The 22,367-nt window shown below is 40.0% G+C and overlaps 1 protein-coding gene across 1 annotated transcript in view; it reads left to right on the top strand.

Moving 5' to 3' along the window:
* Positions 1-8,285: 8,285 nt before the first annotated feature.
* Positions 8,286-22,367, top strand: part of HTR2A (5-hydroxytryptamine receptor 2A) — a 61,047-nt gene continuing 46,965 nt past the window's right edge. The window contains exons 1-3 of the mRNA XM_036745419.1: positions 8,286-8,350; positions 9,205-9,624; positions 11,782-11,982. Coding sequence (XP_036601314.1) covers positions 9,213-9,624; positions 11,782-11,982 — 613 coding nt within the window. The 5' untranslated portion in view covers positions 8,286-8,350; positions 9,205-9,212. The remainder of the gene's footprint in view (positions 8,351-9,204; positions 9,625-11,781; positions 11,983-22,367) is intronic.

Raw genomic sequence — 22,367 nt, forward strand, 5'->3', positions numbered from 1 at the left:
AGACTTGCACAAAGTTCTTCCTGGCTTCAAGGCCAGCTGCCTCTGGACACATGGTAGACACTTTAGAAATGCTTGAGTTATTGGTTGATCTGAAACTAAAGTTCTCCATTTCCTCATAATAGGGAATCTTTCCCTAAAAGGCAACACAGATGTCACTTGAATTTCACTGACCTCACCATCTCTTGACATAGGCTCCTGGTCACCTGAGGGCACAAAAAGTCCCACCCAGGTGGGACCCATTCTACTTCGTGAACTTCTGAAGATCACACAAGTCCCCACATCCTGCCTTGCTGACTATATAAAGATGAGGAGTGCCACTATATCCTTCTTGCATATCCTTGCTGTGTTAGGACAAAGGAAACTTCCATTAGTTAACTATCCAATGACTTTCTAGTGCCTCATTTCATCTCAACATCAAAGCTTTGGCATTGAACTTGCCATTAACATCATGGCAAAAATCAATCGATTCATGAACAAGCATTTGTCAAGTGCCTCCTATGTCCCAGGCACTGTGTTCATCACTGGGGATACCCAGAACCTGCTGACTCTCTTTTCTTTCTGTGCTATCTGAATATTGACATACAAAATAGTTAAATACAAGACACAGTGGGAGGACACTAGCAGTGAGGAGATGAGGAAAGGCTTCACGAAAAAGATACTGCTAGAGTTGTGTCTTATAGGAGGGGAAAGTAAAGAGGGAGTATGTTCCAAGCATAGCAGACTGCCAAAAATAGGAAGTGGGATTTCTTGAAAAAGAAACAAAGAGATAGCTTGGCTATCTTGGAGATCGAAGGAGGGGAAAATCCTCATCATCTTCAAGGTGAAGGAACCCTTCTACCCACATTCCTCAACTCGCCTTCCTTAACTTCTTTTCCCCTTCATGGATAAAGCTCATTTTAACCTGACATCAACAGCATACAAGTATTGAAGTCAAGGAGGAAGAAACGAAAAGTGTGATTTTCTCAGCCTTCCTCCACCTATGGATGACCCTGGCTTTCCCCAGACCAAAGAGCTAAACAAGACTACAGAAAATCAAAATGTGGTAGCCACCCCAAATGGCATTCCATTTCTGATTCAATAGTCAGGTATGTCCTGAATAGGCCTCCAAGTTGTACAGGAGAGTTTGGATTGAAGAGCAGCAGAGCCACACAGGGTTAGCAGTTAACAAAACTTTATTACTACTCACAAGGGGAAAAGGAGAACAAATGCCAACAGGAAACAGATGTGCTGAGAGGCCCCCATTGCTCCTGGCCACTGGCAGCAAACAGGGAGCTTCCAGACAGGGAATGATGCAATGACTTTCTACACTCTGGTTGAAGGCCTAGAGCCTCTCAGGACTAAAGCTTGTGCAGAATTGTAGACAAAAAAGCCAGCTAGTGCAAGTAGGAGACTTCCCTGTCATCCACAGGGGAAGATAGAAATATAGTCAGGATCAGTGAAAAGAAGATATTTTCTAAATTACCTAATAATGAATGAAGAATACAGGGCCTAGGGAATTTAACTCTAACTGTGCCAGTCCAGCAAAAGGCTGGGAATATGGGGTAATGCCTTTTCTCACAGTTTGTTAACCTTGGCTTACTTGCAGCCTAGGATGCTGGGGCCATACCGGTGAAACCAGTTTTCACAGGTTCATACTACAGAAACTAGTCAGGCTTCTAGAACAGTGGTCTTCATTATTTTTCACTGTATACCCCCATCAGTTAAAAGTTGAACATGCACTCCTAAAATACATTTATTTATTTATTTGAAAATATATATATATATCACTCTACTAGTAATTGTATATTTAACAATGGTTAGATGTTGGAGTTGTTTGACTCGTCGGAAAGCCAACTATCCTCTTGAATGGCCCCCACCTTAAGGTGAATGGAGCCACTCTTCCAATTTCTCCCTTCAGGGCCCATGGTTATGGACCCTTTCCAGTAATCAATATTTTCACTCCACTCCTAAGGGGCAAATGGCACCCTTTGAATCTTTGAATAGAAACACAAGAGATATTTTTCTGAGGCCACTAATATAACTGCTTCTAAAGAAAGTGGTTTCCACTCTCACCTTACCAAACTTCTGTCCTGCTTAGCTCATTCTTTGCTCCAGGGAAACCATGATGGTCTGGATTTATATTGCTTGTACTCTTACTTCTCTAATAAAATGACCTGTTTCTGGGCCCAGAGGACTAGGCGCTGTACCCTCTCCTTTTTCACTAAGGGAACCCTCTCATTTCTAGACCCACACGTGCATTCTAGACTGGATTCAGTCCTAGAGGAGCCTGAGTTCTATTGATATAGGTTATATGCTCCTTTTGTGACACTTCGGCTCTTTATAATTCCTACTCTTAAAATGGTTTTGTGTTCATTTCTAGGTTCTCCCCAAAGAGGACAGTAGAAAGATACTCACTGTAAAATTATACAATATATAATTACAATGTAATGAATAAGGTAAGGAATAGTTATTCTATTTCCTACACGCAAAAGAAATATTAAGCACAAAATATTTACATGTACATTAACAGAAAGACTTAAAATGACTCAGTAACTTAACTAAAAAGTATTGTTATACTCTCCTTGGGGATTGAAACTTAAATATTATCAGCAGTTTTCAGGATTGATGAATAGGCATTTCACCTCGACTCAGCACTGTCCCCTCTAAGTTCATATGTACTGACCAGCCCTAGGTCTTGGGTTCCTGTGTTTGTCGATGAATGTCTTCTCCAGTACAAAGATTTCCCCTGCTTCCAGGAAAACCCAAGACCTCCAGACCTCTTGAACACACAAGTCTGAGTATATCCATCTTGAGATAGATGTTCTGTCACCAGCTAGGATCAGACAAAGAAACACAAAGCAGAAAAGGCAGACAGAGGTCCAGGCTTCAGCTCATCTATCTAAACCCCAGCTGTAGCTGCCACATGGGAACAGTCAACTTGCTACCAGGGTGGAAAGGGGCAGCCCTACCCAACCACTCATAGTGTGATAGGAGCAATACTTCCTGTGACCCCTATCGGCTTAACCATTTCCCCCCTAAAGCCTTTTCCCAGTGCAGATATGTTTTCCAGGCTAGTTGTGTTTTGTTTTGTTTTATATTTTCCTTTTAAGATGTACTAAAACTTTCCTAAAACTTGATAGGCTAGGGGAACCAGCTCAATTTGTTGATGTAGTTTCCTAATCTCCTAGATGCAAAAGCTCACAGAGAGCTCCAGATCTCTCTCTCTGTCTCTGTCTCTCTGTCTCTGTCTCTCTGTGTCTCTGTCTCTGTCTCTCTCTCTCTCTCTCTGTCTCTCTCTCTCTCTCTCTCTCTCTCTGTCTCTCTCTCTCTCTCTCTCTCTCTCTCTCTCTCTCTCTCTCTCTCTCTCTCTCCGTCTGTCTCTCTCTCTGTCTCTCTCTCTCAACCATGGATCAACTGTGTGACAACCCCAGGAAATTGTACTCAGATGAATCATCATGGGGTCCTCACTGAGTATCCTTGTTGAATGACATTCCCTTACCATGGCTGAGAAGACGTCCCCCTGTTAACTATTGAATGAGCTATAAATGTCTCATTTCATTTCAGTACTGGACCCAAACTAACAAGGGATCAGCCTGCATGAGGTCCAACTCACAACATATGGGAAGTCCCAGAGTTACTTCATGCCACCTGGAGGGTCAAAGGAAGAGAGAGTGAGAGGTTGAGAGACAGACAGACAGACAGAGAGAGACAGAGACACACACATAGAGACACAGACACAGAGATAGAGAGAGACAGAGACAGAGAGTCATTCCCTTTTTAAAAGCCCACTGAGTCAATACTCTTCCTGCTCAGTGGCCAACAAGGGAAATGCTCTGCTATCTCCAAAGCGCCCAAGAGCTTAGTTGACACATGAGTTCTGCTGAATAAAGGCAGAAAAGCTGCACACATTCTCTGTGCAGTCTCTAGTTACACCTGCTTTTGGAGGGTGCTAACACTATTTATCAGTAAAATCTCTTTGATTTATTTTGAGCCCCTAGAGGAAGAAATCCCCCAGCATTTTAAAAAGAAAGCTTCCTTCTCTCTGTGTGTGGTCAACTATAACCTCCCTCACATCTCTCTCTCTAAGCAAATGAAATAGCTACAGATCAATCATGAGTTGAGCTAACCATAGTTTTATCTTGATATATGATTGTTGAGAGTAAGTACACAGTAATGTAAAATAGGAATTTTAAAGAAACAGAGATAAGCTTTAGAACAGATTCTCTCTCAGAGGAAGGAAAGGGATACAAAAGCAAAAAAAGATGGATCCATCAACTCCATATGACTTCTGCACAGTTCAGCCACCCCAATCATGGCAGAAGAAGCAGAGGCAACCACAAAAGCACACAGTGAAGTTCTCTCAATCACACTACAGAGGAGCTCCATCCTCTCCTAAGCATACTACTCGCTTCTTGCTTTTTGTGAGAGATTCTGACTCCCTCCTTCTTCTAGGATGAGCAAAAGGAAAGAACTTTTATCTTTTCAGGTGTCAATATATTCCCATTGGTCCCAGCAGCTCATTGAGGCAGGCATCAAGGGCTTTATATCCACCCACAGGTACTAATCTCCAATGTCTCACAACCTTATAACAAAAATAGAAATGTGAAAAGATAGGACACTAATGAAATAGTATTTGATCCTAGAGTCAATAGGGAGTTTATTGAGTAAAGGGGTGATATAATAAGACTTTCAACTTTAGGAAAAATCACTTTGGCAGCTGTGTGGAGGATGGAGCAGAGTGGAGAGAGACTTGACTCAGGAAGACCAATTAGAGATGGACCCTGGCCAAAGGTGATGAGAGTTTGGCTCCCCAGAGATAAGGAGACAGGTGTAAGAGATGAAAAGGCAGAAATTATAAGATTTGGCAAATTATTGAATAGAAGGGCTAAGGAAGAGTAAGGAGTTGAAGATGACAACAAGGTGATTGGAAGGATAACCATGCCCTCAATAGTGAAGTCATGAAAAGGATAAGTTAGAGGGAAAGGTCATGTAATGGGATATGTGATCCGTCATATCCCAGCCAAACCCACTCATCTTGTCCCACTGTCCCACCAACTGAGAGGCACCTGTCAAAGCCATGAGGTAAGTGTTTGGGGTGGGGGAGGTAATGGGGAAGAGTTTTCTGAGGAAGGGGGTGGGAGACAGAAGCTTTCCAATGCAGTCACTCTTATGAGTGTCAGGTAGCAGATGGGGTATAACTGCCCTGAAGGTTTGACACCTAGCTAAATTGGAGAAAGATTAGAAGCTAGCACAAGTGGCAGTGTTGGGAGATAAGAATAGATGTGAATGTGTTAAAGGCAAGCCCTCAAATTGGCTATTTCAAGGAAGATAGGAACCAATCCATCTTCCCAGTTGCCAACTAAGAACATATAGTTTGATGAACATATAGTTGATTACTTGGTGTCAGGTTATAGCCCCTTTAGGGTCAGATTATGAATTCCCATAATGCCCCAGCTTCCACTTTGGAAATTACTTCTCTAGAGCTACACACGATCCCAGATGGATTCAATATTCTTACAGTGAATTCATCAAGGACCATCATGATGTCCTGCCTAGAACCTGGAAAAGTCATTTAATATAATATTCTTTTTATGGTTTTTTTAATAAATCTTAAATATTAGGTTGCCATTTTTTTCTCTTGCTATAGAAGTAGAAAGTCAAATGTTAGGGGAAGGAAGAAACTCAGGTTTAGAAGGTTTTAGTTTTTTTATTTGAAAAAAATTATTCTTATCCCAATCAAGTATTTTTAGATATTTAAGTTTTGCTTGACAGATCAGCGATGACTTTATGCATGGTAATTTTTTTCTTTTTTTAAATTTTATTTACTTTATTCTGAACTTAAGAAATAAAAAAGCATTTCAATAGCATAGCAGAATAGAAAAAAAGATGATTATACATGAAACTGCAAGTCTGTTATGTGCAACTTGCTATCCCTTTTAAATATATAATAAAGTCATTATGTAAATCTTTTTTTCTTTTTTTCTTCCCTCCTCTCCCCTTGCCCTAAAGCTGTCTACCATTAGATGCAAATATATGTGAATAATATATATATATGTAAAACATTCTATGCATACTTGTATTTATCAGTTCTTTCTCTGAATGAAGATAGCTTCTTCTTTCATAGGTGCTTTGTAGTTAATTTGGGTATTTATAATAGTCAAAATAACTTAGTCACCCAAAGTCATTTTTAAAACAATATTGCCATTACTGTACACAATGTTCTCTTGGTTCTGCTCATTTAGCTCTTCATTATTTTGTACAAGTTTATCCATGTTTTTCTAAGACCACTGAGATCACCATTTCTTATAGTACAGTAGTATTCCATCACAATCATATACCACAACTTGTTCAGCCATTCCCCAATTCACAGGCATCCCCACAATTTCCAGTTATTTGCCACCACAAAGAGAGCTGCTATAAATATTTAGTTATTTTTTTTCCTTTTTCCTTAATCACCTTTGGAAACAGACCTAGTAGTGGTATTGCTGGGTCACAGGGTATAGGCAGTTTAATAATTCTTTGGACATAATTCCAGATTGCTCTCCAAAATGGTTGGATCAGTTTACAGTTCCACTAACAGTGAATTCATGGCCCAATTTTTCCATATCCCCTCCAACACTAGCACACACTTTTTCAGGGGGTCATGGTTCTAATTCTATGGGAGCTACTGTTCCTTATTTCACCTCCTTTCTAGGCTCACTCCAGCCTGGTTGAAACCTCAGCTGATGAAACCCAACCTTCCCCGAGTAGACTATATCATTGAATCATAGACACAGAGCTAGAAGGGACTTCCGACATTACTTAGTCCAATCCCCTCACTTAACTTATGAGGTGACACAGATACAGTACACAGAGCACTAGGCCTGGAATCAGGAATTTGGCTATTTAAATTCAAGATGCTTTGTATGACCTTAGGCAAGTCATTTAACCTCTGCTTGTCTCAGTTTCCTCATCTGTAAAATGGAAATAATAATAGTAATTACCTCCCAGGATTTTTATGAGTATCCAATGAGATAATAATTGTAAAGTGCTTGGCACAATGCCTGGCACATAATAATTATTACGTAAATGTTAGGTATTTAGTAATTTTTTTAAATAATAATGTCTGGGCAAAAAAGCTCAAAATCACCAAGACTGAGTTTGTCTTGTACAAGCTCACACCGTGCCAAAATACATGTTTTCATTGCCCCCAGGAAGCTTTGGAGCAGCTAGTTTTTCAACCTCAGGGTTCTCTCAGCATCTTGCTTCTTGTCCTAAGTGATGGAATTCACTGGCAATGTGGTCTGGTCTGCAAAGGAATAGAAAGGAGTTCTAGGTTCTGCTCCCAGTTCTATTTCTGATTCAATCTGACTTTTTAGGAAAGTGTCCATTTCCATATCTATAAAATCAAGATTAAAAAAAAATGACTTTCTTCTCTAGAGATCAAAGTCTAAAGAGGCTTCTGTTCTTGGACAAAACAGGTCCTTTCTCAGCAAAATGCCGTACCATAGCACTAATGTTCAGGAGATCATTTTGTTGAATTTTAATTCTCTTTCCAGATAGGGTAGATCTCTATGGACGAAATGTAGCTGAATTTGATAAAAATTTATTCTTCACAGCAAATGAAAATAAACCAGTTGTTCAGCTGGATTTAATATCTGCTTAGTTGCCGTGAGCTAATTGAGTCATGAGATTATAGGGTTAGCATAAAAGCTGCAGCCTTTTGGTTTATGTAGTTTTCTGAGTACAAATCATTTTCTTAGCTTTACTTGCCTTCTCACTTCAACCTTCACCCTGCAAGACATTATAGTGGTGCATACCTGCAAGGCAGGGCATCTTTACAAATGGCAATGGTTGGTGCTTATCTTAAAAAAAACTGGCTCCCCAATGATAACACGTAGTAAAAAAAAAAAATCACACTCCTATTTGGTCTGCCCTTCTTTTCTGTTGCTACCTTGCAGTTTGTGACTTCTAGACAGTGGGAGGTCTGACGAACTGAACAACAGAGGCTGCAAGGAATTCCATTCCTATTGAAATCCGTGATCCCTTGGTAGAGACAGCTCCTTCCACTTGGTGTGATTTCTTCTGTGTGACTTTGCGAGGGGCTCTGGTATGACTGCTGAACGGATGGCTCACAGAGAGAACGGCACAAGGCAAAAGGAAGCAAGCTGACTGGCTCACAGACGTGAAAGAGAGAGGAGCCCACAGCACAGCAACTGGCTTCCCTCTAACATGCAATTTTGAAGTCAGCAACGCTGAAATCAAATTACCATCATATTGTGTGGGTGAAGGATTAAAGAGACGGGGCTACAGACTGTCTTAATGAGGATGAAGGATCCAGTAAGTCAGAGAACAACCAAGTACATCTAATGTCTCGACTCTGAAGCCTCATGTAAGTTTTCATTATGCTCTGTATTGCTGAAAACTATTTTTAGTGCTATGTTATTTGCCTTCCAGTGTGAAGCTGTGCTTGGCTAAAAGGCAGTCATTACAATTAGCGTTTCTAGTGTGGCCAATTACTTTGCAATCGGTACCGGAGACTTTTTTCTTTTGCATATGGAGAGGCATAGTCCCTGCTGAAATTGCCGACAGAAGTCTGTGACAATCCAGTTTAATATGGCATGTGAACTATAACCAAAAGCATATCCAATTACAATAAGAGTGACACGATGTATTTTTCATCAACAGGCTTAAGGTAGAAAACACAGAGCCTTGTTCTGGGGGACTGCAAGCTATGTTAATAGGGCTATGTTTAATATAGTGCACTGAACAGTATCAACAGAATGAGAGGCAGCTAATGAGGGAGCCTAGGTAGTTACAAAACTTTTTTGCTCAAAGCATATTTTTCTCCCTGAATTCTCACTTTACATTTTATAAACTCATTCTGCTTTGTAACCTTGTTAAAGGGGAAACACACATACACAGTCACGCACGCATACACACACACATACACACACATACACACACACACACACACACACACACACACCCCAAAATAGATCTATTAGTGGATTTTACATGGGACTCTAGAGGAGAGAATAACAACCACATACTTCTATCATTTCTATCAGTTCTTTAAATATTGCTTTAATGATGAAGGGGATGGGCAGAATCAATCCACTGTCAAAGCCCATCAGTTTCACCAGTGTCAGGTTTACATAGTGTGGGGATAAAAAAGATGGATGAATGGTGACCAGAGGTTATAACTTGTTCTTTTTTTTCACATTTCATCTTTGCAAAGTTCAGGCTGAGAAATGGATATTCTCGTGGAAGACGATAGCTCTGTGACCCCAACTACAAACTCCTTAATACAATTAAACCATGACAGAAGACTCTACAAACCTGATTTCCTCTCTGGCGAGAATAACAATTCTGATGCACTTAACTGGACCGTGGATGCTGAAAATGGCACAAACTTCTCCTGTGAAGGTGGCCTCGCACCCCCATGTTACTCCTTACTTCATTTCCCAGAGAAAAACTGGCCCGCATTGCTGACAGCTATAGTGATTGTTCTTACCATTGCCGGAAACATACTTGTCATCATGGCAGTCACCCTGGAGAAGAAACTGCAGAATGCCACCAATTACTTTCTGATGTCACTTGCCATTGCTGATATGCTGCTGGGTTTCCTGGTGATGCCAGTGTCAACATTAACCATCTTGTATGGTGAGTGTCACTTCTGTTCCCTGATGCACACTCACTCACTAGTCACAAAGTGTGTTTGTACATGGGCTCAGTAGATCAGAAATGTGTATCGGGGAAAAATAGAGAAAAAGTAGTCATTATTAGGACCCAAGTCTCTCATGTTCTGGTAGCTAATGAAAAATTACTCTAATTAATATGGATGTTCAGTCATAGGGGAAAGGGAAGACAGTTACCATGGGAAAAGTCAGAGTATCGGTGCTTAGGGGCAAGCATATATAATTTCTCCCTAACTCTTCTAAGTTTTAATGCTTCTAAATAGGTATTTGTTTTGTATCAGTTCCAATGCTATCACAAAGGAATGACTTATGGTTTACTTGTCAGGAATCTGCTTGATTTTTGGTCCTTCATATTCTTCCCCCAGCAAACATTCTAGCCTTCATGAAAGAACAGCTTTATCTTTGTCACCCAGTTTTCTGCACTTCTAATGTAGCAAAGCCTTCTCAATTACTCTGGAACATTTGCAGAGCAAACGTTAATGGTGCAGTGAGCCTCACGTTAAAATATGCAAGCCTCTGTTAAAATAAAATTAATTACTCCCATTTTTAATCATTCTCTCCCGGAGGTTCTTTGACTGCACTTTTCAATGACATCATCATCCATTCAAATATGCGTGCACATACCATTGCAACATAAAATATGCAGTGGGTAATTTTAATGAAGGTAGAAAAAAGTGGGGGGCGGAGTGGAGCTGTGTTCACAGCATTTGAAATAGTCATATAAACCTATCGATGAAGTCTGAAAACATTTGGACTGCTTCAGCTGGGAAACAGAGTGTATGATAGATACCCTTTCCAGAAGATGAGTAATACAACTAGGTATAAATAAATAAAAATCCTTCAGGCAACTGACAGATACAAACTGACAGCCAAATAAAGGTTAAAGAGATGAGTTACAAAGGAGTTCCCATTTAGAGATGTTTTTCTGGCCAATTTTTAGACCATGACTGGGATAAAAATCAGCACAGAGCATGCGAGATGGGGAGCGGAGGAAGTGAGGGATCCAGGTTGCACAGAACCGGGACGGCTCCCTCACTGAAAGTCTTAAAGCTCACTTCGCAGCGGTGCAGACACCCCGGGACACTTCCGTGAACTTAACATTGTCTTTCCACTGCGCCCCAGCGCCCTGCTGCCCTCCAAGGTGAACACCACTAGCCTGGGTGTTATTCTAGAAAGTGCAGAGGGAGGGAAGGAGAAAAAGAGAGAGGCGACCAGTCCTGCGTTAGTGAAGAGCAGGCTGTGGGGCCGCGAGCCAGAAGATCAGGGATGCGCCCCGAGAAAGCAACGTGGTTTGTAAGACTTAGCAGCTGGCTAGCTACACTCTCTAAGCAGAGGAGTCGAGAGCCGGGAATGGGCCTTCACTTGAGAGGACGGCAGCGCCCCCTGGCGGCCCAAGCTAACCCTCCTTCCCCTCCTGCCCCCTTCCACCGCTCTCGCTGCCGTGAATGCCTTGTAGATACTTTTCATCCAGTTGCGCTGTACCGTCTTTGGAGGTGTTGCTTAGTGGGCGGAAAGACCCTTAAAAAAGCTCCAATCCCCACTTCGACGACCCAGCCTAAGCCTCGCTGCTTAGCAAACTTTGCAAAAGCGAGCGGATTAGCCTGGTGCGGTTTTTCTGACAGACACCAAGATGACTCCAGTCTTGGCTTAGGCTGTTTGCCAAAAAACCTCAGCAGAAGTCCTCTAGTTAGTCTGGCATCCTACATACACCCTCTAGGTTTCTAAGCATTCACGCAAGCATTTTCACGAGAGTATTTTTACACTGGGGAGAGTTTCTGCATATATTTCTGGCCTATCATGAGATATGGAACCTTATGATAGGTTATAAAAAAGTCATTACAACTTTGCACCTCACCAGCATAGAAACCCAACACCTTCTCCAAGCCTCAACATGACTCCGTGAACTGTTAATATGAATGAAACCTTTAATGACTGGGGGAAATCACCCGATAAAGTTGATTTGGGAAAATTTAGTTTAAAAAAAAAACTTTCTTAATCCCATATGCTTCATGTAACAACAGATAAGACGAGCTTTAGAATGTACAACAAAAATATAGTAAGCACTGTTATGGGATACCGAAAGCTGTTGCCACACCGATGCTAACCCTCTTTGTTGTTGTAGGGTACAAATGGCCCTTGCCCACAAAACTCTGTGCAGTCTGGATTTATCTGGATGTACTTTTCTCCACTGCCTCCATCATGCATCTCTGTGCAATCTCCTTGGACCGCTATATTGCTATTCGGAACCCCATTCATCACAGTCGCTTTAACTCAAGAGCGAAGGCGTTTTTGAAAATAATTGCTGTTTGGACCATATCAGTAGGTAAGTGAGAACATTCAGCATCTGTCTCCAAGCTGCTTTGCCAGAAGGCTTGATACATTGGTTGACCTTTTTAAAATGACATTCAAAAATTTATAGTTTTGCCACATAATTTAATAATAATCTGATTTCCAAATTGTAGCAGGATAGGCAACACAATTCAATTCAACAAGCATTTATTAAGTGCTACTATGTGTCAGGCGGGCACTGTGCTAGGCATGGGGGGTACAGACAACAGTTCTTGCCTTCAAGGAGCTTACATTCTACAGGTGGACTCAAGCTATACTACATAAGTAAGAATATGTTTATGAGAAGCAGCATGGAGTAGTGAAGAGATAATAGCCTGGGAGTCAGGAAAACCTGGCTTCAAGTCATGCCTCTGACACACTTCATCTGTGTAATCCTAGATAACTTATTTAATCTCTTCGTACCCCTAGACGATTCTCTTCAACGATCAATTTCAGAACAGTTGCTGATTTATACTGACAGAAGGAATTTCTTCACAGGAAGTTCCCTTCCTACCCTGAAGAAATTATAAGTCTGAAGATCAGATAGATGGATGGATAGATAGATCAGTAGGTAGATAGATCTAGATTTATACTCTACATGTCCACATATAGATACATCCATATAAATATACATATTATATACATACATACACATCTAGTCAACTCCATAAACTCTGCATCATATTCCTCCAATTTGCAACTCAAAACCATGAGTACTCACAAGACCCCTAATCAAAAAGATACTCAACATCTGCTGAAGACCCATGACTTTCAAAGTGCTGTTAAGAAAAGATGTAGTTCTAGCCACAAAGTAGCCTGGGAATGGGCTCTAACAGCCATCCATTGGCCAAAAAGAGTGGGATTGTAATGAGCTGTTGGGGCTAAGTCAAAGACCCCCTCCAGCTACTCACTCAGTGCACCTGTGAGGCACCCCCACACACACACCTTCTGATAGCATACCACAAATCAGAGGTTTTCAAAAGCACTGCATCCATCAGGATGATCTCATGTATTTACAGTAGACCAGTCTTGATCATCCATCATAACTGGGTGGCCAGAGAAAGGAGAAGCTCCCAGTTATCAGTCATTTGTTGCTGCCAGATACCTCCTCAGCATGTTTAGCTTTTAGCTAAGGATTCCTTGAGATTAATTTGTTTTAGAACCACAAAATGTGTCAGTGGGTGACGTCGCATCCTTCCTGGAGTGAATGTGTGTATGGAATAAGAAAACAGGCAATTTAAGTCTAAGCAGAGAAATAAGCTCTAGCTTACAAGCTGTGACCTAAAATAAATTAAACCAAGGACCTAATGAAAATCAGGCAATGAGTTAAAATAAATCGAATGCAATCAACCTCTTTTCTTCTTCCTCTTTTGTTTGGTTTTCATGGGTATAAATAAAACTTACATTCCTATAGCACTTTTTAATTTTTGCAGAGCTTTTTCTATTTTTATATACAATCTGAGAATTAGACATAGTTATGTGTGATCACCATTTTGCAGCATTAAAAATGAAGCATGGAGAAAGGCAATATGATGCACTGGGATGAGCTGGGGATTTGTAGTCAGAGGCCCTAGGTTCATATCTTGGCTCTGACCCTTAAGACCTGTGTGTACTTGGGCCTTGGTCAGAGGTCTTGATCTTGGGCCTAAGGTCATTTAACTTCTCTATGTCTCATTTTTTTCATCTGAGGAGGACTGTACTTGATCACCTATAAGTCCTCATCTAGCCCTGAGTTTATGATCCCATGGGATGAAGGGATTTGCCTAAAACTCAGCAATTAGCTAATGGCAGATCTAAGACTAGCACTCACATTTCCTCATTCACAGTCACAGGCCTACTCTTCCTCCCCACCCCCATTAGTAAATGCTATATTTGCTCCCAAGAAATGCATAAGCATCCTTGCCATCAGGCTATGGCAGCTGTTGCAGCATGGAGATAAGTGGATTTTGCAGGATGAATATTGTTTACTTGGACTAGTGTTTGGCAAACTATTCAACATCTTCTTTTAAGTGCCAATCACATGCAAAGCACCATGCCTGGATATTTACTCACAGTCCAGGGGCAGTGGTCAGCCATCCTCAAATTTCGGACTTAGAGAAATGTTTAAGCTGTGAATGAGTTTCTCCCACTACAATCCTGACATGTGGTTATCGAGCTTCTAATTAAACATGTCCAATGACAGGAACTCACTACCTACCAAATCAACCCATTTTATCTTTGAGACAGTTCTAATTATATGTGGGTTCTTTATCTTAAATTGAAACTTGCCTCTCTGTATTTCAATTCATTGGTCTTACTTTTCCCCATTGGAACCAAGAAAAAATAAATCTAATCTCTTTTATAATAACCTTCAAATATCTGAGCATAGCACCTATGTCACCACCAAGTCTATTATGGATGAAATAGCCCAGTTCCTTAAACTGAGTCTCATATGTCATTTTTAGTCCCCTTGCTATCCTGATCATAATCCTCTGGACATCTGTCAACATCTCTTCTAAAATGTGGTACCCAAAACTGGACACAATACACCAATTGTGACCTGACCAGGGCAGAATACAGTGAGATGGCTACCTAAGTCATTCAGTAGACTATGTTTCGAATCAAAGAATTATAGAAACTTAGCTTTGGAACAGACAGCACAGGTCATAGAGTTCAACCCATACTGAGGAAGAATCCCTCTACAAGTCATCAGTCAACCTTAGCTTGAAGACCTCCTGTAATGAAGTACTGGCTGCCTACCAAGAGGACGATGCCACTCTAGTAGAGCTCTAGATGCTAGGAAGCCTTTCCATATATTGAGACAAAATTAGCTTTTCCACAATATCCACACATTACTCTTCACTCTGCACTTTGGGATAAGCCAAACAATCAAGTCTTCTTCAGTGGGACAGCCCTTCAAATACTTGAAGACAGTTCTTCTGTTGTCCCTAAGTCTTTTCTTCTTGAGGCTAAATGGCCCCACTTCCATCAAGTAAAGATTGAATGTTACATGGCAATGTAGCCAATCTTTCATCACCCTAATCCCCCTTCTCTGGGCACGCTCCAGACCACCCATATCCTTCCAAAACTGTGGCATACAAACTGAAAGCTGTACTCTATATGTGGTCTGACCAGCGTGGAGTATAAAAGGACTACTATGTCCTTATTTCTGGAGACTGTGCCTCTGTAACTGAAGCCTAAGTTCACATTAGCTTTTGGCTAATTGTCATATCATATTGTTGATTCATATTAAAATGATAGCACACTAAAACCGCAAGGCCTTTTTTACAGAAACAGTCTTCTAGTCATCACTACCCCATCTTAGGGGCAGCTAAGTGGTCCAGTAGATAGAGTGTGAGGCCTAGAGTCAGGAAGACTCATCTTCCTAAGTTCAATTCTGACCTCAGACACTTGCTAGCTGTGTCACCCTGGGCAAGTCCCTTAACCCTGTTTGCCTCAGTTTCTTCATCTGTAAAATGAGCTGAAGAAGGAAGTAGCAACCCATCCCAGTATCTTTGCCAAGAAAACCCCAGATGGGGTCACAAAGAGTTGGGCACAACTGAATAACAACAACAAAACCCCATCCTATACCTAATGTAATTGGTTTTTTGAGCCCAGTTTTGTAGAGTTTTACATTTATTATAATAATTATCATAGCTAGCATTTATATATATATGTATATATATATAGTTCTTCATAAACCTTTATCTCATTTTACCTTCATTACAGCCCTATAAGATTGGTTCTACTACTACTCCCACTTTATGGATGAGGAAACTGAGGCAGAAGGAGGTTAAGTGACATGCCCCAGGGTTACACAGCTAATCAGGGCCTCAGGCCAGTTTTGGACCCAGGTTTTCCTCTCCCAGGGTTCTGTCCACTGCACCACCTAGCTGTTGAGCTCTTTTTAGGCTCCTTTATCTATTACTCTACTTTATCTCAGACAATTATTCGAGTTAGCTGCAAGGTGGGGAGTTTAGCCAGAGTGAGCTGATCCTGGGAGGGACATCTTGGTCACCCTTCACTTTTGCAAATGTATTGAGAGTGGTTTGAAATGGACAGAATTGAGTCAGAGAGATCAATTAGGAAGCTATTGCAATAACCCAAGTAAGAGATAATGAGGGGCCAAGCTAGGGGAGTGGCTATGGCAGAAGAGAGAAGGCAATGAATGTGAGATGTTGTAAAGCTAGATATGAAAAGATTCAGCAGCTGATTGTATATGCAAGTGAGCAAAAACTGAGGAGTTGCGTATGGCACCCAGGTTGTGAACTTTTGTGGCTGGAAAGATAGTGGTATCCTCCACAGAAATAGAGAAATTTTGAAGAAGGGTGGATTTGGAGGCAAGGATGATGTAATGGAATCTGTGAACCAGTTTGGAATCCATCCATGCCTGTTCATCTTGCACAATTCACAGAGTCCCATTGAATATGAAAAGGAGGACAAGGCTCTATTCACAGTCACCTGCCCCAAGATGCAGAGCTTGCTCTCCCCTCAGAGTGCCTGCCAGAGCCATGAAGTGATCTGGGAGTAGGGGGTTGAAGGAATTTTACTTTGGAAGCTGTTAATGTGCGTGTTTGGGTCCTGATGAAGGGTCCACACCCAGTGGAAAAGGGAAAAGGCTGGGTATTTTTGGCAAGGTATGGTGCAGACCAAGTAGAGTGGAGAATGTTAGTGATCATGCATAAAAGGGTGGTCTTGGAGACAAGCACAGGGACTGGCTATTAGCTGGGGGTGGGGGTTAGATGTGACCCATGTACCTACCTTCTACCCCTATGGATCATGCCAAAGCCCCACTCCCCTAATCTAGCACCCGTGTCTAAAAAAAATGGCATGAGATTTACAGTACATAACATGAATGACCCTATGCTCACTCTAAGCCCCCACCAGTTCCCCTTCTAACTGCTCACAGAGCATCTCATTACATTACATCTCAATACAGTAAATTCCAGACTTTTGCCAGGAATCAAAGCCAAACACAGTAGTCTATAGTTTAAGGAATCTGTTCTCTTTTCTGTTTGAAAAATCAGGATGATGTTTGCTCTAACTCGATGACATTTATCTCTCAATGATTTTTCAAAGATCACAAATAACTACTCAGCATTACTATCCACCACTACATCCATATCCTGCGATATAGATAGACATAGACAATAAGCATTTATTAAGTGCCTACTATGTAGCAGGCATTGTACTAAGTGCTGGGGATGCAAAAAAGAGGCAAAAGACAGTGTCTGCACTCAAGAAGCCCACAATCTAATGGGGGAGACAATGAGTAAACAAATATGTACAAACAAGCTATGTGCAGGATAAATAGGAAATAAATAACAGAAAAGGGCACTAGAATTAAGAGGGATTGAGAAAGGCTTCCTATAGAAGACGAGATTTTAGTTGAGCCTTGAAGGAAGCCAGGGATGCAAAAAAAAACCCAGATACAAGGAGGGAGAGGGACTATAATCATATGTTGGTGGGTTATTTGTTTGTTTTTTAAATTCATGTCTTCTCCATAGCCATGATAATACATTCATTAAAATCTAATAGGGAACTCTATCTGCAAGGAAAATTAGTTCAACCTGCGGCCATCACCCAGTTGCTGGTAATTACCACAATAATGATGATTTTGGAGGGAGAATGTCGCATTCTAGGAATGGCAAGAAAGCCAATTTGGACTGACCAAAGAGTGTATAAGGAGAAGCGATGTACAATAAGGCTGGAAATGTAGAATGGAGTTAGGTTGTGAAGAATTTATAAGCTAAACAGAGGAGACTATCTTTGATCCTCTTTGATATACCTTTGATCCCCCAGAGGGAGCCACTGGAGCTCATCAGTTAGGAAGGCGGATGCACTCAGACTTGTAGTATAAGAATTTCACCTTGGCAGCTGTATGGTTGATAGATTGAAGAGGGAAGAAGTGTGAGTTAGGGAGACTGATTAAGAGGCGATTACAATAATCTAAGTGAGGGATGATGAGGGCCTCAACCAGAATGGTGTCTGTATTAGTAAAGAAAAGGGAAAAGATGCAAGAATTATTGCAGAGGTAAAAATGACAAAATCTGGCAATGGAATTAGATATTCAGGTTGAGTGAGAGTGGGAAGTCCAAAGTGAAATCAAAGTTGCAAACCAAGAGACTAGGGGATGGTGGTACCCTTGACAGAAATAGAGAAGTTTTGTAGAATAGTGGATTTGAGAGAGAAGATATTGAGATTTGTTTTGAATATGTTGACTTTGAGATGCCTCTGTGACATCACTTGAAATAATCAAGAGAATGCTAGTGATATGAGATTGGAGCTCAAGAGAGATATTAGAGCTGGATGTATAGTTCTGGGGGTCATTGGCACAGAGATGATCATTGAACCCATGTGAGCTGATGAGGTAACTAAGTTGAAAAAAAAAGACAGAGCCTTGTAGGATAACCACAATTAGGCAGGATGATATTTCAGCTTCTTTTTATATGTAGTGTTTCCTCATTAGATTGTAAGATCCTTAATTATGAGGGATATAGAATTATGAGGGATTATAGAATGATAAGGGATCATTTGATGGAGAAGATGAGAGGTGATGGGATCAAGGGTCCATATAGATGGTTTGACCTTCATCTCGTCATCAGAGGATAGAGGAGGAGAGAATGAAGGATATAAAGAAGGGGGAAAGAGTATGTAGCAAATGCCTTCTATTTTCTCATTAAATATGAGGCAAGCAAGATCTAAGACCAAAGATCAAGATACCATCCAAGCATAATTGTTTCTATTATTTTCTCTTTTGGATAGTGGTTCATGGGTTGTTAAAACCAGCAGGAACCTTAGAGATCATCTAGTCCAACACCGTCATTTTGCTAAAGAGAAAACCGAGGTGCAGAGTAGCCAAGTGACTTATCCAAGGTTTGCTTATTTGCAATGTTGAGACTCTAATCCAGGTCCTTTGATCCTTTGATCCTTTGCCCTAGTGTTCTTTTCACTACCTGCTATTGGAACATTTCCCTGCTCCAATCTAAGAGGGAAAAGCATCAGTGTTTATCAGTCAGACTATTTCTTAGTTTCTCTGGTTAAATGTCTATTGAGGGAAAATACTGAAGCTATTAAATTAAGTGAGATTAGTTGGTTTTCTATGGATTTCATTTTTCCCCGTTAGATCTGATCCTTATTAACCACGGGCAATCAAGCATTCATTACGTTAAACAGTAATTCTTTCCCCCTTCAAAATCTACAGTAGCTTAAATTAAGCCTATGACATTAAATATTTAAGAAAAGAGGAGGGAGCAGTCTAAGACAAAGAAATAGGAATGGAACTCCAGTTATCAGAGACTTATTAGCTAGTAAGAATTTAACTAAAATCTTTCATCAACTAAGCATATACATGCAAAAACAGATGCATGTAGACATACAGTGATGTTTTCTCACCTGCACAATGAAGAGGAGGTGAAATATACGGTCTCCAAGTTCTCTTCGAGATCTAAACTTTATCACCTTAAGATCTACATTTATTCATGCACGCACTTACATATTTGTACATACACAATCTATAGCTACCAACAACGAGCTACTGCAGGAGGAGAGAACAGGCCTTAGTGACATCACTACGAAGCAAAAGGTTTCTGCTTCTCAGATCATTCAGAAGCTTCTGTTTGTTTGTCTAAAGGAATCTGCCAACGCATTCCTCCCCTACCAAAGAAACCCCATTGCACCAGATTATCGTATACAAAAAGTACCCAGTAGTCATTTCTTAAATCTCTTTGTATTTTCCTTTTATTTGCATTGCATTAAGCCCAGTGAAATGAACACTAGCATCTCTTGTTTGAAGTTTCCATCTCCTTTCCCTGGGGTGTGTGAAAATGTATTGAGCTGGGTGAAGATTTTATCTGAAATCTTCCACAGAGATATATTGTTATACAGCCAAATGCATTGTCAAGCCCCTGGTCTTGTATAGACATAATCTTCAGCCCTTTATTTCCTGGCAGTTCAATAACTAGGTAAAAGGTGATGTGCGTAGATAAATTTTATAAAAATTAACATGTCCACAATAGTTCTTGCTTAAAGCAGAAGCAATTTCCTTCTTGTGATTACATTTCAGTCAGTCAATCAGTCTATCAATATTTATTAAGTACAGTGCCAGACACTGTACTTAGCACTGGGGATATAAAGAAAGGCAAAAGACAATTCCTTCCCTCAAGGAGCTCAAAATATAATGGGAGAGACAACATGCAAACAAATATGTACAAACAAGCCATGTACAAGTTAAACAGGAAATAATTAAGAGAGGGAAGACGCTAGGATTAAGAGGGACTGGGAAAAGGGACGCCAGGAGGCAGAGATGAGGAAGGAGAGAATTCCAAGCATGGGGAACAGGGAGAAAATGCCCCAGAGCCAGGAAAGACTATCTTGTTCATGGAGGAACAAGGACACCAGTGTAACTAGATCAACGAGAATTGGGGAAGGGAGGTGTAAGGTATAAAAAATACTGGAAATGTAAGAGGGTAAGTTATAAAGGGCTTTGGATGCCAAACAAAGGATTTTAAACTCATGCATATCCACATACATTGAAATTGAGTGGTTCATTAGTATAACAAGCTTACTATATAGTTTAGTAAGATGGTTACATCATATTTAGTTCACTAACATTTTAGTTGGCTAATAAATTATTAATGACAGTAGCTTACAAAGTGTTTCATATACATTATATGATGTGAGCTATACACACAGGTGAGGAAAGCTCTACAAGTAATATTTCCATCATATGACAGATAAAAAATTGAAATACAGAGAATTAGTGTCTTTCTTGAGGTTACACAGCTAGTAGGGGACATCAAATACTCTTAAGTTTTCCTGACTTCACCTTCTTAGATGAGCCCCACTTCCATTTCACATATCAAATACTGAGATTCCATTGTCAGAGTTGATATGAATAAGTTGCTATTGATAATTGGCAGATCTAGTTTGTTTTGCATCTATTTGTTGTTGTCATTTTAGTTTAATTTACAAATTTCCTTAGGATGATTTAGTTTCATTGGCTTTCATGTCACACGTTTAGCAGGTTTGTTTTCACTTCCATTGCTTTTCACTGTTTTCTAAGATAGTACTGTTAGTGACTATATGTCAGACAATACTTCTTATATTTCTGTCATCATCTTGCTGATAAACTTGCACTCTAGACTGTCATTGGCCTTGTCCAACTTGTCTATTTGTTTGACAAGATGACTAAATGTTTCCTGACTGAAGTGGTGTTTTAGGCTCCTTATTTCACATTTCTGTTGTATGTAAAGTACTTTGCAAGCTATTATTACTAATAATCATCATAATAGTCAACTAAAATCTATTGGTGAACCAAGTGTGTTGTAGTCATCATACTGAAATGTTTAATAAGATTATTTAATAATAAATAACAATTCTAACATTAGCATATTTGTTTAATTAAAATAAGGAAGTAACAATACATTTTACCAGTTCTCTAGGAAATGGTGATAATCAAAGCCAATATTTTTACTATTATCCATTTCCCATTTTAAAGAGTCAATAGATTAGTTGAATAAGTCAGGTGAGTGTTGTTGCTGTTATACAGTGTCAAATCACCATTATCTTTTCTTCTAAGTTGATATTAATTTTTATCTTTAATATTGATGTCAAATAGCTGATTCTAAAATGACTTTCATGAAGGTATCCAGCCATATACTACTGCTAAAATAGTATTCACAAAATCCAAAACTTTATGACTATCTGCTAAACACCAAAAGGAATCCCCTACAAGTCTCTAATATCTTTCAGTTCTTATTTCCAATTCACATTTTCGTGTATTTTTGTTGACCTTTTCTGTGCCCACCTTTGCACTGAAGTAATTGAATATTAAGAAATGTTTTGATTTCACTGGAGAATAAAATGTCATTATCACCAACTGTAGCTGTCTTCATGGTGGGTAACCCTACTTACATTCATGATGAAAAACAAAATGAAAGATGACAAAATGTCCCATGAAGTTATACTTCCTGTTACTCTTGGGTACATAATGAAACCAACTCCCCTGATCCTTTATACACCACTCCAAGGAAAATTTGTGTCCAACTTTCCAGTAAGCTTCAATTTCTTTACGTTCTGTGACATTATTTTACCTTCAATCAGTATATTGACAGTTGGACTAGGATCTCATATTTATAGTGCCAACAGCTAAACTAATGTATTACATTTGGTCTAAAAATGTCTAGCACCCTCTGTTCTGCCCCCTTAGCCTTGTATTTAGGAGGACAGGATAGTTAATAAAAAATACTGGGTATGGAAGACTTGAATTCAATTCCTACCTCAGATATTTGTTAACTCTATGAACCTGGGAAAGTCATTTTACTTTCTAAGTATCTATTTCCTTATCTTTAAAATAAATATAATAATAGCATTTAACCTCATCAGCTTGTTGGAAGGATC

Source organism: Trichosurus vulpecula, chromosome 2 (genome assembly GCF_011100635.1).
Source record: "Trichosurus vulpecula isolate mTriVul1 chromosome 2, mTriVul1.pri, whole genome shotgun sequence".
In the NCBI taxonomy this organism is placed as follows: Eukaryota; Metazoa; Chordata; class Mammalia; order Diprotodontia; family Phalangeridae; genus Trichosurus; species Trichosurus vulpecula.